Source organism: Myotis lucifugus, unplaced genomic scaffold (genome assembly GCF_000147115.1).
Source record: "Myotis lucifugus unplaced genomic scaffold, Myoluc2.0 scaffold_1, whole genome shotgun sequence".
NCBI lineage: Eukaryota > Metazoa > Chordata > Mammalia > Chiroptera > Vespertilionidae > Myotis > Myotis lucifugus.
In genome coordinates, this window is record NW_005871049.1 from 21,353,648 (window position 1) to 21,367,823 (window position 14,176).

Sequence of the window (14,176 nt, forward strand, 5' to 3'; positions counted from 1 at the left end):
TGGCAGTTGTTTCTGTGGAAGCACTTAGCACTGCAGAGAAGCCAGTGTTCTAAGGAAGGGAGTGGGCTTGCTCTCCATACCGCAGCCTCCATCGTGCTCTGCCACTTCTATTCTGCCACACGCAGAGGATTTTGAGTTTAAAGAGTAACTCAGTGGGGGATTTGAAAGACCAGAATGTAAATGTGTTTGGAGATACTCCCTTCAAATGTGTTTGGAGATACTCCCTTCACAGATAGAGAGATTGTGCTGCCTTAGTTTGATGCTTTGTGTAGACTGCGATGCAGAAGGTCTGGTGAGCATGAACCCAGTCCTACCTTTTGGTTCGTACTCATAGTTAAGAAGATTTCTGTAAAGAAATGCAAACAGCACAGCCAGTGTGGCTCAGTGGTTGAGTGTCACCCATGCACCAAGAGGTTGCTGGTTTGATTTCCGATCAGGGTACATGCCCATGTTACGGGCTCGAGCCTCAGTGGGGGCCATTTAGGAGGCAGCCAATCAATGTTTCTCTCTCAAATATGTTTCTCCCTCTCCCTTCCTGTCTCTCTCTAAAAAATATAATGAAATAAAATAAATGAAAAGATTTTTTTTAAAGAAATGCAAATGGATTTTTAAACATGAAAACATGTCACTTATATGGAAAGGAAAGTGAATTTGAAGGGACAAGTGAGATATAATTTATTACTTAGATTGATAAAAATAAAAACAATTGTTAACATCCTGTGTTGATAATGATTAGGGGAAAAAACACCATTCATGTTTTTGATAAGAGTATAAATTGACACAGGGTTTTTTTTGGAGGGAAAATTGGCAATCTATGAACATTTAAAATGCCTGTATGTATTCTTCAGTCCTTAATTCTACTTCCAGGAACTTATCTACGGATAGGTTATATTCAAAGCTCTGCCTACAGAATGTGCATTGTTTGTGACAACAGAACTAACATAGACATCCGTGATAGGAGCCTGGTTAAACTGTAGTTCATCCACGGGGTATACTCTGCGGCTATTGAAAAGCATACGTGGACATGCAATGCAGGCGGCGTGTGTACATTTATCCATGCACTTGTATACGAAATAGAGAAACTGGAAGGATGCTCACGAATCTGTTAGCAGCTGTTCCTCTGATATAATTGGGAAGTCAGGAGGGAAGAGTAGATTTAATTTTCACATCTTTATTCATGTTATAATTTTTCTTATCATACATATAGCTTAAAAAGAAACCACTTGAGTATTTGAGTTAAGATTTCAATCCCAGTGATTTAATGAATAGTATGGCCCAGCTCAAGGGCAGCTTGTTGCTTGGATAAAGCAGCGGTGTCTGAAACGCATCCCCACCTCCTCTGAGGAGCTCCGCCTTATCGTTGAGGCTGTATTTCTGTCCTGCTCTTGCCTCCACACGCTCCTCTCACCCTGCCCAGCCGGGCTTCAGCCGTCACCTCTGTCATCTCTGGCAGGCCTGCGGGCTTCCCTCTTACTTTTGGTGAAGGCAGATCTTTATAAAAAGAAAGCCACAATGCATTGACTCTTTTTCCCCCCAAAGAAGTGAGAGGTTGGTTTATAAAAGGGGGGTGGGGTACATTGGGGTGGCAGATACCCTGTTTGAGATCATTGACAGCAAACCAGGAAAGAAGATAAGGTTTGAGAAAGGATTTTCCCATTTATGTCTCATGCGTTATTTTAATGGAGACAAAAACAGTGGAATAATTAGAAGGTTATAAATGACACACACATATCTTGTTTTTGTTTAGGCGTAGTGAAATAAAAGATATTATACTTGACACTTATTTCTTTTACCTCAAAACAGCTCCATCGTGTGATAGTGGCGTGAGAGAAGTCATGAAGAAAACAAAAAACACTCCGACACTAACAGCATGCCTCTCCTCTCCAGTGGTCCCAGGGTAGGTCAACCCCACGTTCCCTGAAGTCGTATGGGTTTTGTGTGTGAGTGTTTGTTCAGAAATGATTAAAAAATATAACTAGGGCTAGTATGGTTCCCTGGGCTGCGTTCCTTGCATTCACACCGCTGACAGGCAGCGACAGGGGTTGTTTGCAGAATGGGAAAGAGGAAGGTGAATGCTTCAGTTCATGAAATCGGCTCTGGGCCAGGCAGCCAGGTGTGGGAGGAGAAACCCTCTCGCCATGTTTCTCGCCTACACCTGGTCCTGGTTTTGCCTGGCGGCCTCTGTCCTTCAGATGCTCTACTGGTGGGAATGAAGGCTGAAGTGACCTGTGTGGTTGTTCCCAGTGCTAACATCCATTCTCTGACATTCTATGATGCTACTCTTTTTGTGATTGAGGCTCCTTCGAATGCCGGCAGTTGTCTTACTCTCGGGGCTGAGAACATGCACGTGCTGTGTTCACAGGTACTTTAGAATGGACTCTTCTGCGGCCCAGTTCCACCTGGAGACCCATGAGAACACTTCGGGAGTTTGGACAATGTGGTACCTCAACCATTTTGACCGCAGTGTCGTATTAAACGATGTGTTTGTCTCCAAGGAGGCCAAGCACTTTTTGAAGGTACACATGGTATTTTCATCCAGGTTTTAGCCCATTTTATTTCAAGCTTTGTTTACGGTCAGATACTATGAAATGAATATTTACAAAAGTTAATACTTACCAATTTTAAAGCAAGTATTTCTTTTGAAGTTTTCAGAATTACTTTTAGGATTGATCTCTCTCTTTTCTAAACTATTGTTCAAGGACCTCAAAGGGACCAGGGTATATCCTTAGAGATATTTGCTCTTACCATTATTAAAACATTTTATTATATATAATTTATACTAAAAAGATTGTATTTAGTAAAAATAAGCCCAGTTCATAATAAAAGAGTAGGTTTTTGCAAAATACCACCCATGAAAATTATACAGTTACTTTTGTGAAATTTACAAACAGTTGCATTTTAAACATTATTTGAAGCCTATCATTTATATACAAATAGTTCAATTTTTGACCTGGAAATAATTGAGTAAAATTATATTTCTCAAAGTATAGAATTTTAGTATTATACTTTATAATGATTTTAATCATCATTAGTGTTAGGAAAGTAATTTCTCTTGCTTCTTTTTTTTTGTCTTTAGATTCTGAATTTCACTGGCCCTTTATTTCTACCTCCAGGCTGTTGGAATATATTTTCTTTGAAAGTTGCTGTTAAAAACATTGCCATAAATCTATTCACCAATGTATTTTTGACTACAAACATAGGTGCTATATTTGCTATACCTCTACAGATTTACTCTGCACCGACCAAGGTATCATTCATGAAACTATATATGTATTATAATTTTTGTCATAATTATTATTTCTATTAAGTTGTAGTGCTTGGTTTTATTGACTAACTTAAGCTCATGTTCTTTAAGACTCTTTAAGGATATATATTACCAGACCAATCATAGATGATGAATTTTTTAGATGTAGAAATCTTTATTTGGAGTTATAATTTTTCATAAAGAAATTTGAGGTTCTTGAGTGAAATAAAACATCACAAATAGGTTGATTTCATTTTCATCTATTTCCAAAATTTGTAGAGCAAGGAGTGTGTGCTTGCTATAGAAAACACAATTGAGCTCTGAGCACATACTTGTAGTTGAGATAAATAAGATGGTTAAATGCTTTATTTGGACCTCTGGTAAGTGACTCTCAGCTGCTCATAATCCTTGAATGTCTTCAGTGGACCAAATCTAAAGCCTGAAAGGGCTGGCAAAGAAAATGCTTTATAAAATCTGAGGAAATGGTATTTAATTTAGATCTTATCTTAAACATGTCTCATTTTTTTCCTTAATATTTCTTTCCTTTCATTTAGTTACTGTTATTGCTTCTTTTTGATCCAAGCTATTCTGTACAACTCTGGATTCTAATTTTTATGAGACATTCATGCAACCATCTTTATGATTTTTCTCACTTATTAGCATTGGTGTTTTATAGATAGAAATGCCTCATGTTCAGCTATGAGCCTAACAGTAGGACTTCTGAAAACTAAACAAAATGTAAAGTTAATTCCATTTGTCCATATTTTGAGTAGGGAAGATTTCTTAGAAATTTTTTTTTTTTTAATCAAGAGATGTTTATAAGGAGAGGACTGTGGGAGGGAGCAGGCAGGTGTCAGGTATGGGTGGGAGTAGCAAGTGTATGCTTTCCTTACCTCTAGGAAATGGGACACTAATTTGAATGTCCTGAGTAGCTTAGGAGTTACCTTTTTTTTTTTTTTTTTTACTGTTTCTCAGAGGATTCCAGTACAGTTTTCAAAAAACCTACTAAGAATGTCCTGACACTAATTTCATCTTCAATTCTGAAGGCAGCTTGGTGTCTTTTGGGCCCAGTGGTTGTCACTATGATTACTGAACAGAATCCTCCCTGTGAGAGGCAGTGCAGACCTCTCATTTGAGGGTTACAGGGAGACAAGAAATCACTTTCTGGTGGTTTAGCTTCTGGTTAAATGGAAGTTCACTGAGGTGGAGGCCAATGTCTGCTTTGCATTTGAGTGCATTAGGATTTTTATGTGTAGTGCTGTGTTTTAAGTTATTCATATATTACTTTTCAATCTAGGAAGGGAGTCTGGGTTTTGAAGTGATAGCACATTGTGGCATGCATTATTTCATGGGAAAATCAAAAGCAGGTAAGTATTTTGCCCTGAGCTTTCTGTAGAACTCTAGTTGGGGGTTGGGCGGGAAGTAGGGAGGAAAATTAGCATTGGTAGATGGGATAATCAGTCCTGTGAACGGAATTGCATCATATTCTATTCTTAAAGAGCATGATCCCTCACAGAATGGCATGACATTGTTAGGAATCCTCCAGAAACATCCTGAGGTCCTTGTGGATTTTTTCCAACACATTATTTGATCATCCTAGCAACCTTGCTATCAGGAAAAATGGGAAGATTTCGAATTCCGGTTCTTTTAAACAAAGAGTTGACTAGAAGTTATTAAAAGTAATTTGGACTTGCCTTTGAAGACTTTAGCTACAGGAGCATAAACATCTTATGGGGGTGCTAGTCGTTGTGTGAGACTGAAGGCCATAGGGTTGATGTGGAAGCTGTTCCTAGTTTTGTTCCTGCCTTTTGATTTATTGAAATGTCCAATCTAAGGAGAGGATTACAGTCCAGAGGTTTCTTTGGGGAAATTCTCACTTGTTCACTCTAATACGCTCTTTAGCACAGACAAGGCAGAATAAATAGAGAGGGCAAGCTGAATAAGTGCAGTTTATAAATATAAATATAAATATACACCTTTCTCTAGGCTGAGCCCTTGGTCTCTGTCTCTGCCCACTTTTGAGGATTTGTTCATCAGCATTCTACATAGTAACCCGAAACTGGCATTTACACGAAAAGCTATTAAAAATGTTCCGCGTGTAATTTCAACTTGTTTCAGGCTGTATTCATGAGCCATGTGTCTTTTCTGTTACTACCTTTACATAATTCAATTTAGTTTTGTTTTATACATGTTTGTTTGATTTGATATATTATCATTTGCCATTGAATCAGAGGGACTTTCAATAAAGCAGTCAGAGGAAAGAGCATACATCGACTCGACACTCCTGTCAGTTTGAGTTTAACAATAGCCTTGGCAGTATTTACTAGTTGCATTATGTTTTCTGTAAATGTAAACATTGCATCTGATCTCACTTTTAGAAAATCCTCATTGGGAAGGGAGCCTTTCTCTGGATCAGTCTACTTGGGATGTGGATTTTGAACTTGCAAATAAATTGTATGAAAGATGGAAGAAATTTAAAAACAGTGACGTCTGCAAGTAGGTCTTCCCCTTTCTTCATTTCTTTTACTCAGCATAAAGGAGACACAATTACATGCTACTTTGTTGAGCTTGCAGCACTGAATTTTTAGTAATTGATATTTCTCTCTAGCTTTTTATTTTGACAAATTTCAAACCTCAGGAAAGTTGAAAGAATAGTGCAATGACTACTCAAATACAGTATTGCATTTAGAGTCAACAGTGGTTCACATCTTACAGTTGCTTTATTTTCCTTATCATTTCGTCACCTCAGGAAGGACACCAATTTGTCCATTACTGACATTGCTAAGTTGAGTCATTTGACTCTCTCCTTTGTAGATGTGACATCTTTCTCCATTGTTGATATATATTTCCTTTTGCAGTTAATAAATACATGTATGATAATTTGAGATCATATAAATTTACTGTTCCCTAAGAATGTTTCACCTATGCTTTTAGCATTCATTGATAATCCTTGTCCTGATCAGTTATTAGTTGATGGCCACAAAATGGTGATGTTTCTAAATATCTTCTTCATTTTTATATTCTTATTGAGCATCACTACGGATTCTTTGATCATTATTATCATTATTATTATTTTAATATGTATAATATATTTTATTGATTTCAGAGAGTAAGGGAGAGGGAGAGAGAGAGAGAAACATCAATGATGAGAGAGAATCATCAATTGGTTGCCTCCTGCATGCCCCCTAATGGGGATCAAGACGCAACCCAGGCATGTGCCCTGACCTGGAATTGAACTGTGACCTTCTGGTTCATAGGTCCACACTCAACCACTGAGCCACACTGGCTAGGCCTCATTGTTATTTTTTATGCTAATTTGTCCCAGATTTGGCTGATGGGAACCCATTCAGGCTACTTTGTGGGTTTCTTTGACATGTCCTCATCATTTTTTAAAAAAATCCTCACCTGAGAATATACTTACAGATTTTAGAGAGAGGAGAAGGGGGTAGGGGGAAGTAGAAAAAGAGTGAAAGAGAAACACTGATGTGAAGGAGAACATCGATTGGTTACCTTCTGTGAATGTCCCCACTGGGGATTGAACCTGGTATGTGCCCTGACCCAGAATTGAACCTGCAACCGTTCAGTGTACAGGATGATGCTCCAACCAACTACCCACACTGGCCAGGGCTCCCATTATTTTTTAACCTTCCTTGCTTTCTGGTAACACAGGCTGTTCCAGAATCATCTTGTGCTTACTCTTCCCCAGACCCAGAATAAGCCGTTTTTTCCCAAGACCCCTTGCTTGTTCCTTCAAGTAGGAATGATATATCTAATGATTTCCTCTCTTTTGTGTCAAAATTGTTTCTTATAATATTGCCTTTCTTTATGAATTACACAGGAGGAATGTTTTAGGAATGACGCGGTTTGCCCCCTTGAAGAAATCCAAGGAGTCAGAATCCTTTGTTTTCTTTCTGCCTCGTTTGGTCACAGAGCCGGGCCTCGTGTTGAACTTCAGCGCAACTGCCCTTAGGAACAGCGTGGTGAGGAGCCTGTGTCTTCTGACCTCTGTCAGTGACACCCCATCTCGGGTTTTTACGTTACACGAGTCTTTCCACCTTGAGAACATTGTTTCAGGAACAAAATTAACTTAAATTCACTTTAAATGACACACATATGCCACGTGATGCTTAGTAGGGAGGTATCAGAAGAACAAAAGAAGGAATAAAACTCTAAACAGGCTGAAAGTGCATAGAACAAATACATTTTATGAAGTTTGTGTCCAACTCAAAAATCTTTTCAGTTGAGAAAGTCTTCAACTGCAAAAAACAGAAAATTCAGACTAACACTGGCTGAAATAGGCGTTAGTTTGTTTCGTAAGGAGGAGCTCCTGGGGAAGAAGTCCAGAGCTGCTGAAGCGGCCCTGTGATGCCATCAGCAGCCCGGGCTCATTCCGCCTGTCCCCTCTCCATCCTGTGTGTGGACTTCCTTCCTGGGTGTGTGTCCCATTGACAAGGGTGACCCGGGCAAAGCGGGAGAAGAGACACCAGCAGGCTTGCACTCCATCTCACAAGCCTCATTGCCAAAGACACATCTCACATATGATCTGAGTGATAATTTAGACTTCACCAGACACGCACTGGGTTCCTTGGGGATGACATTCTAAGACTACTTTTAGAATTTTTAAATTTGAAATAATTTTAACATAGAGAACAATTTCAAGAGTAAATCCAAGAACGTCCAATTGCCCTTCACAAAGACTCAATCCATATTTAATGTTTGCCACGCCTACCTTGTCATTGCCCTTCTCTGTCCACCCACACGTATATTTGTATGAGCCATTTGAGTGTCACACGTTATACCCCTTCCCTCTGATTGTGTCAGTGTAAAGTTCTTAAGAGCAGGTGCATCTTAAATACCAGAGTATACTTATCAGAATTAGAAAGTGTAACATATCTCATGTTCAGTCTATATTCAAAAATGTCTAGTCATCCCAGCGACATACTTTATAGCCATTTTTCCCCCTTGATTCAGGATCCAATTCAGGATCTGGCATTGCATGGTCAAGTCTTTCTCCTCTCCTGTAACCTTCCTCGGCCTTTCTTTGTCTTTCATGGCATAGGCGTTTTTGAAGTGTGGGGGCCATTTATTTCCTAGAATGTCCCTCAATTTGATCTGTGTGGTGGCTCCTCGTGACGACATTCAGGTCAGGCAGCTCTTCGCAGGAACGTTGCAGGGTGGTGCTGGGTCCTCCCCCGGGTGCTCATTTTCCTTTCCCGCGTCCAGGTGAAGTACTTCGTGGTGCAGAACCCTTCCTCTCTGCCGGTGTCCTTGCAGCTGCTGCCTCTCTCCTTGTATCCTAAGCCCGAGGCTGCCGTGCGTCTGCTCCACAAATGGTAAGACTTTCTGATGGGTGGTTTGGGAAACACCGTTCAGACTCGGAATTATTTCAAGTCCTTCCTGCTTTCCACCTGGACTCTACATGTGGGTGCACGCAGTATTAACCCGTGCACCTTGGGCACCCAGCCCCTTGGTGCATATAACCTGTTGGCAATGACCAATTCTGTCTGTTACGTGGCATTTTCAGGGTTACTACGTCAAGCCCATTTCCCTGTAGACTATACTTCTCCTGGTTAGGGAACCTTGGCAATCATGAATTTTTCACAAATACTCCTAGAATCTGGCTCACCGTGATCTCTAGGCTCACATAAAACATGAGTTTAGTGTTTTGGTATATTTTAATCTAGTGCAGTTAAACAGGGCACGATAAGGATACTGTTAGTTCATGTCTGTTATATCTTATTTTCGCACAATCACAGTTTTGCTTAGAGTGTTTCTTCCTTTGGGTTCAGTAGGACCAACCCTCATCCTAAGGTTTTCAACTTCAGCACTATTGACATTTTGGACCCGATGATTCTCTGTTGGGGGCAGGGGGAGGGCTGGCCTGTGCTTCGAACGCTGTTTAGCAGCATCTCTGACTTCTACCCAATAGATGCCAGTTGGACCTCCCCAGCTGTGACACCAAAAATATTTCTAGACATTGCCAAATGTCCACTGGACATTAAACCAGGAGATGAAATGACCCTTGGTTCAGAGTCCCTTCCTGTCAGGTTCCATAGTTAGGAACCATTCAGAGGAAAAAAAATTGTTTCACAGGTTGAGCTTTTGTCATTGTCACCATATTCTTCTTTACATTCCCATCCGTGCTGCCCACATCATTGAGCACTTACCATGTGCCAGGCATGGTGCAGGGGCTGAGACAGAGTAGTTTATGCGCAAGTACATGTGCTCACGCATATAAAATATATATGTGTGTGCACACACGTTTTATTCTTTATTGGCGACTTAAATGCTATTTTAAACATTTTTTTTCTTTATAGGTTTGGCGCTGACATGCAGACGATTAATTTCACAACTGGCGAATTCCAGCTCACCAAAGCTTGCCCTTCCCGGGTAGGGTGTCGTCTTTAAACAGAAAAAAAGAATGCTTACACACTAGACACATAGCATATGGGCCTCGCTGATTCATGTTTCAAATGTCTTTCTGTAATATATGTGGCGCTCTCATTTTTATATTCCAGGCATTTGTTATATAGAGCAGACTTTCCCAATTAATGAATGCAACAGGAGCCCGTGGTTCCTGTTAGCCCATAGATCGTTTTAATTTGATGATTTGGATTCACGAGAGTGAAGAAATAGCGATTGAAATCAGGCCTATGTAGAAGACCATAAAATTTGAGACCCCGGAACTATAATTCTCTTAAGATTCCTTGGCGCCATCAAATTCTTTTTAGGGCAAGAGGAGATAAAAACAAATACATCAAAAAAGGATCTTCTCTTGCTGAACTGGCTTCGTGTGTTTCGCAAGCCACTCAGTTCCTGTGACAGTCACCTCATCTGTGAGTTAGGGTGACTCTGGAAGTCCCAAGCCTGGGGGCTCAGGAGGTCTCGCGTCAACACTTCGGAGCAGGAAGAAACATGTCACGGGGCGAGGATGTTGTTTGACGGGGTTCTTGGCAGCCTTGCCTTAGTGTTCACTCCGTGGCTCTTTGCATATCGCTGTTTTCCTTACAGGCATTCTGTGTGCGTGGATCCACTCAAAAGTGGGGCCCCTGTTAAAAACACACACGCATATACATGTAAACACATGTAGGTATACAGCTACATGTGTCCCCCAAAATGTATATACACACTTTGAATGATTACAAAGGCAGTGTTTATTAAAATACATTTTGTTTTCAAAATTGAGCTATCCGCCATTAAAAGTGTGCATACATTTTTTGGGGGGACACCCTGTGTATTTCTAACACACATATTTAACTGCCTTGGGCATTTTCTTCTTTCTCCTCACTTAACTCTCCAAAGATACATACACTGTTAGCTCTAGAGCAGTGGTTCTCAACCTTCTGGCCCTTTAAATACAGTTCCTCATGTTGTGACCCAACCATAAAATTATTTTCGTTGCTACTTCATAACTGTAATGTTGCTACTGTTATGAATCGTAATGTAAATATCTGATATGCAGGATGGTCTTAGGCGACCCCTGGGGAAGGGTCGTTCAACCGCCAAAGGGGTTGCGACCCACAGGTTGAGAACTGCTGCTCTAGAGTAACTTGAATAACAGGAAGAGGCAGACCACAGAGAACCTCCAACTAAGTTAAAATTAAACCAATCAGAGTGCGTTTTTAAGTAGATTTTGAATGGAGACTTATTTGCCGTAGGAAGCAACCTAACAATAGATGCTCCTTCCTCTTTGTCAGTGGTCTAGGCAGCGTGGTCTTGTTTTTTTTAGCGAGCCTGTCCCACTCTGTCCCAAGCAGTCTCCCTGGGCTGTTCGAGGTAAATTAGTCCAAATACCAAGAGATAGTTTGCCCCACTAGAATTGAATCAAATGTAATTAGAAATTCCAGAAATAATGCCAATCCTTTTACGTAGAAGTATTCTATTCAGATTGGTATAACTCCTTGGAAAAAGTTTTTAATCTCTCGTTGAAGATTCCTCCCCTAAAAATAGACACTTTTTGTGATAAAGGGAATTATTACATTCACAAAAAGAATAGTCAGTGTCTATGCCTTTGAGACACTTAAAAATTTAACTTAAAATTTTTATTAGAACTCTTTGTGATGTAAAGAAAGGGGCCTGTATTTTAATTGTGTGGGTTTGCTTTTTAGGATGTAATTGCTTTGGTTAAGACCACGTGGAGTTGGACACCCAAGGTTCTGAATCCAGATTCTTCCATGTTCTTGCTGTGGGACCCTGGCAAATTATTTAACCTCTGTGAGCCTCATCTCTCTCCCTCATAATATAAATGTTTGAAGAATCAGTAAGGTTTATGGAATGCTCAGCATTTTATAAAGCTTATTGCATTCCAGCGTCTGGCATATAAGTAACATTTAATAAATGGTGCTGTTATTATTATACTTTAATACTAAACATCAGCAGCTTTTTAAAAAGAATCTTATTTTTATTGACTTTCAGAAGGAGGAAGGGAGAGGGAAAGAGAGAGAAACATCAATGATGAGAGAGAATCATTGATTGGCTGCCTCCTGCATGCCCCCTACTGGGGATCAAGCCCACAACCTCTGGCATTGGCCCTGACCAGGAATCAAACTGTGATCTCCTGGTTCCTGGGTCGACGCTCAACCACTGAACCATTCTGGCTGGGCATATCAGCAGCTTCTTATTCAATATTCCTATTGTATGTATAAAGCAGGATTTCTCCCTTCATGAAGCTTACAATTCTAATGAAAATGAATCAAATGCCATCAATATTTCTTCTTTCAGATAGCATAGGAAATGCTAGCAACAATTGAAGGATAAGACAAATTTAAAAATTAGAAACATGAAAAAGAGAAATATTGCTATGCAGATTATGTGATTATAGCTCTTAGAAATCAGTTGTTTTTAGTGAGGAGTTAAAAAAATGTGTAAAGAGGGAAAATGATAAAGAACTAAATCTTGAATATTAAATTTAGACCACAAGATTTATCCAGAAAAAGATAAAAATCTTAGAATAAAGGAGAATGTGCATCAATGAAGGTCTTCAGAGTGGAGAGACTAAATATGATAAAGATGGTCTCTATACAAACTTAAATTCAATATGAAAGAGAATTTGGGGTTAGGCAGCAGTGGGTGGATGGTTTGCTCAGATCCTTCTAGTGTTCAAGTAGAGGCTGTTGGGTCTGTTTTCTAAGTGATGTTTTCCACTCAACACATCTTTACATTGAAGGCTTCTAGCCCCCACTCCTCTCCAAGCCAGGAAACAAGTCCCCTTTCCAGCATCCGTGTGGGTTGTCCTGCAGCCGCCGCCAGTACTTCTCAGCTGTGGCTTGGGAACTGTTTATTGGTGTGAACTCTCAGGATAAACAAGTTCGACAGGTTGATTAGGGTGGTCACATCTGGGAATTAAAAGAAAAGCAATCATGTTTATGCTCTAAAATGCACATAATGAAGACAGAAGCTTGCTTTACAGGAATTGTTGAATTGCACTTATTAAATTTGCAGGGTATGCATTCTGAGGGATCCAGGTTTGGCAGCCTCCACTTCCATTTGCAGCCTTTGGCAAAGAAAAGGGTCGGTGTAGTTTTCACGCCAGCTGACTATGGAAAAGTTACCTCACTCATTCTAATTCGGTAGGTGTGGCCCCCTCGTCCTGGAGAGTTTCTTGCTCATTGGCTCGTCTGTCTGAATTTTTTCTCTCAGGAACACATGATCTCTTTAGCTACGTGCTAACATGTACGTCTTAGTCGGGCCTCCAGTGGCAAGGCTGTGTTGCATGTTAGCAAGAGGCAGTGTCTGAGAAGAGAGGCGACCTGAGGCTCCACACTTAATCCCTGCTTCAATTTCCTCCCTGTACAGTAGGGAGTGTGGGCCCCTCCATCCATGAGGGGAAGCACATTTCACTCAGCGTCTCATTGACTTCTGTCACAAAGGGCAGAACACAAGAATACATACAAATGCATACACACAGCACACATACAGGCGTTTACTTCCCTGTCTTAGCTCAGAAGAATAATTAAAAAACTGCTGTATACTTTTTCATTCCACAGTGTTTGGATGTACATCACTCTCATTTCTGTCTGTCTTGCTTCTGGAATTCTCTGTAGCCTCGAAGGGCAAGTGCTTATTTGAGCCCATTGGCTCTTTCTGCTTTTTTCCCCTTCCTTTTAAACAAGCGTTATATTGCTAGCTGATTTAAGCAGCTAAATGTTTTCCACTCTTAATTATTTTTCATCTTTAGGTAGTCTTTATTGAGAGTCTTCTTTCAAAAATTGACAGTAAATGCAGATCTAGACTTCTCTGCATTGGCAAGAAGTCTAGCACAAATTTAATTTTTAATAAATGACATTTTAGTTATTTTTTTTTAAGCTTTTCTAGTGTCAGATCAGCTGGCAACAACTTTCTTATTCTGGAATCTATTTAGTATGTTGTATATTGTATGTATTTGTTCTTCTGCAAGTGAATGCTACTAAACAGAAAATGGACTAAACATTCTTTTAAGCATTTTAACTAAGACTCCTCATGCTTTGATGATGGTGTGTTTCATTTTAAACCCATTTTCTTTTGAAGAATTAAGGTTGTAGGAAGTATAGATATAAACTTCACCTCATGCCAGATGAAACTATCCCAGACTCCGAAAGAAAACCTAAATTTTTTTATAGTAGTTAATTTATTTTTGGTGGTTTCTGTTTTGATACACAGTATTTTTCTGTAAACAATACCAATCACTTAATAAAGATGTGACGATAACTGTATTTTGCATAATGAGAAATGAATTCTTTCTCTGTTTCTGTAGTGTTTACATTCATGATGACTGGCTTTCGGTCAATCTGCATCATTTAACCATCATTTCCACTTCACTTTTTCACCCTAGGAATCATAATTTCAGTTAATGAAAAAGCAAAAACTAGTCTGAATTACTGTTTAATAAGAACTTGAGTAGATATATGTTATTTGTGGGATAATATTTTAAATCTTCAGTTCAGAATAAACAGT

The 14,176-nt window shown here is 39.7% G+C and overlaps 1 protein-coding gene across 1 annotated transcript in view; it reads left to right on the top strand.

Annotated features, from left to right (window-relative positions):
• The window catches only part of TMEM131L (transmembrane 131 like), a 142,054-nt gene that overhangs the window by 98,537 nt on the left and 29,341 nt on the right, over positions 1 to 14,176 (top strand). Inside the window, exons 12-20 of the mRNA XM_023755200.1 lie at positions 1,804 to 1,897; positions 2,363 to 2,516; positions 3,077 to 3,247; positions 4,542 to 4,611; positions 5,623 to 5,740; positions 7,083 to 7,224; positions 8,468 to 8,577; positions 9,562 to 9,634; positions 12,686 to 12,813. Coding sequence (XP_023610968.1) covers positions 1,804 to 1,897; positions 2,363 to 2,516; positions 3,077 to 3,247; positions 4,542 to 4,611; positions 5,623 to 5,740; positions 7,083 to 7,224; positions 8,468 to 8,577; positions 9,562 to 9,634; positions 12,686 to 12,813 — 1,060 coding nt within the window. The remainder of the gene's footprint in view (positions 1 to 1,803; positions 1,898 to 2,362; positions 2,517 to 3,076; positions 3,248 to 4,541; positions 4,612 to 5,622; positions 5,741 to 7,082; positions 7,225 to 8,467; positions 8,578 to 9,561; positions 9,635 to 12,685; positions 12,814 to 14,176) is intronic.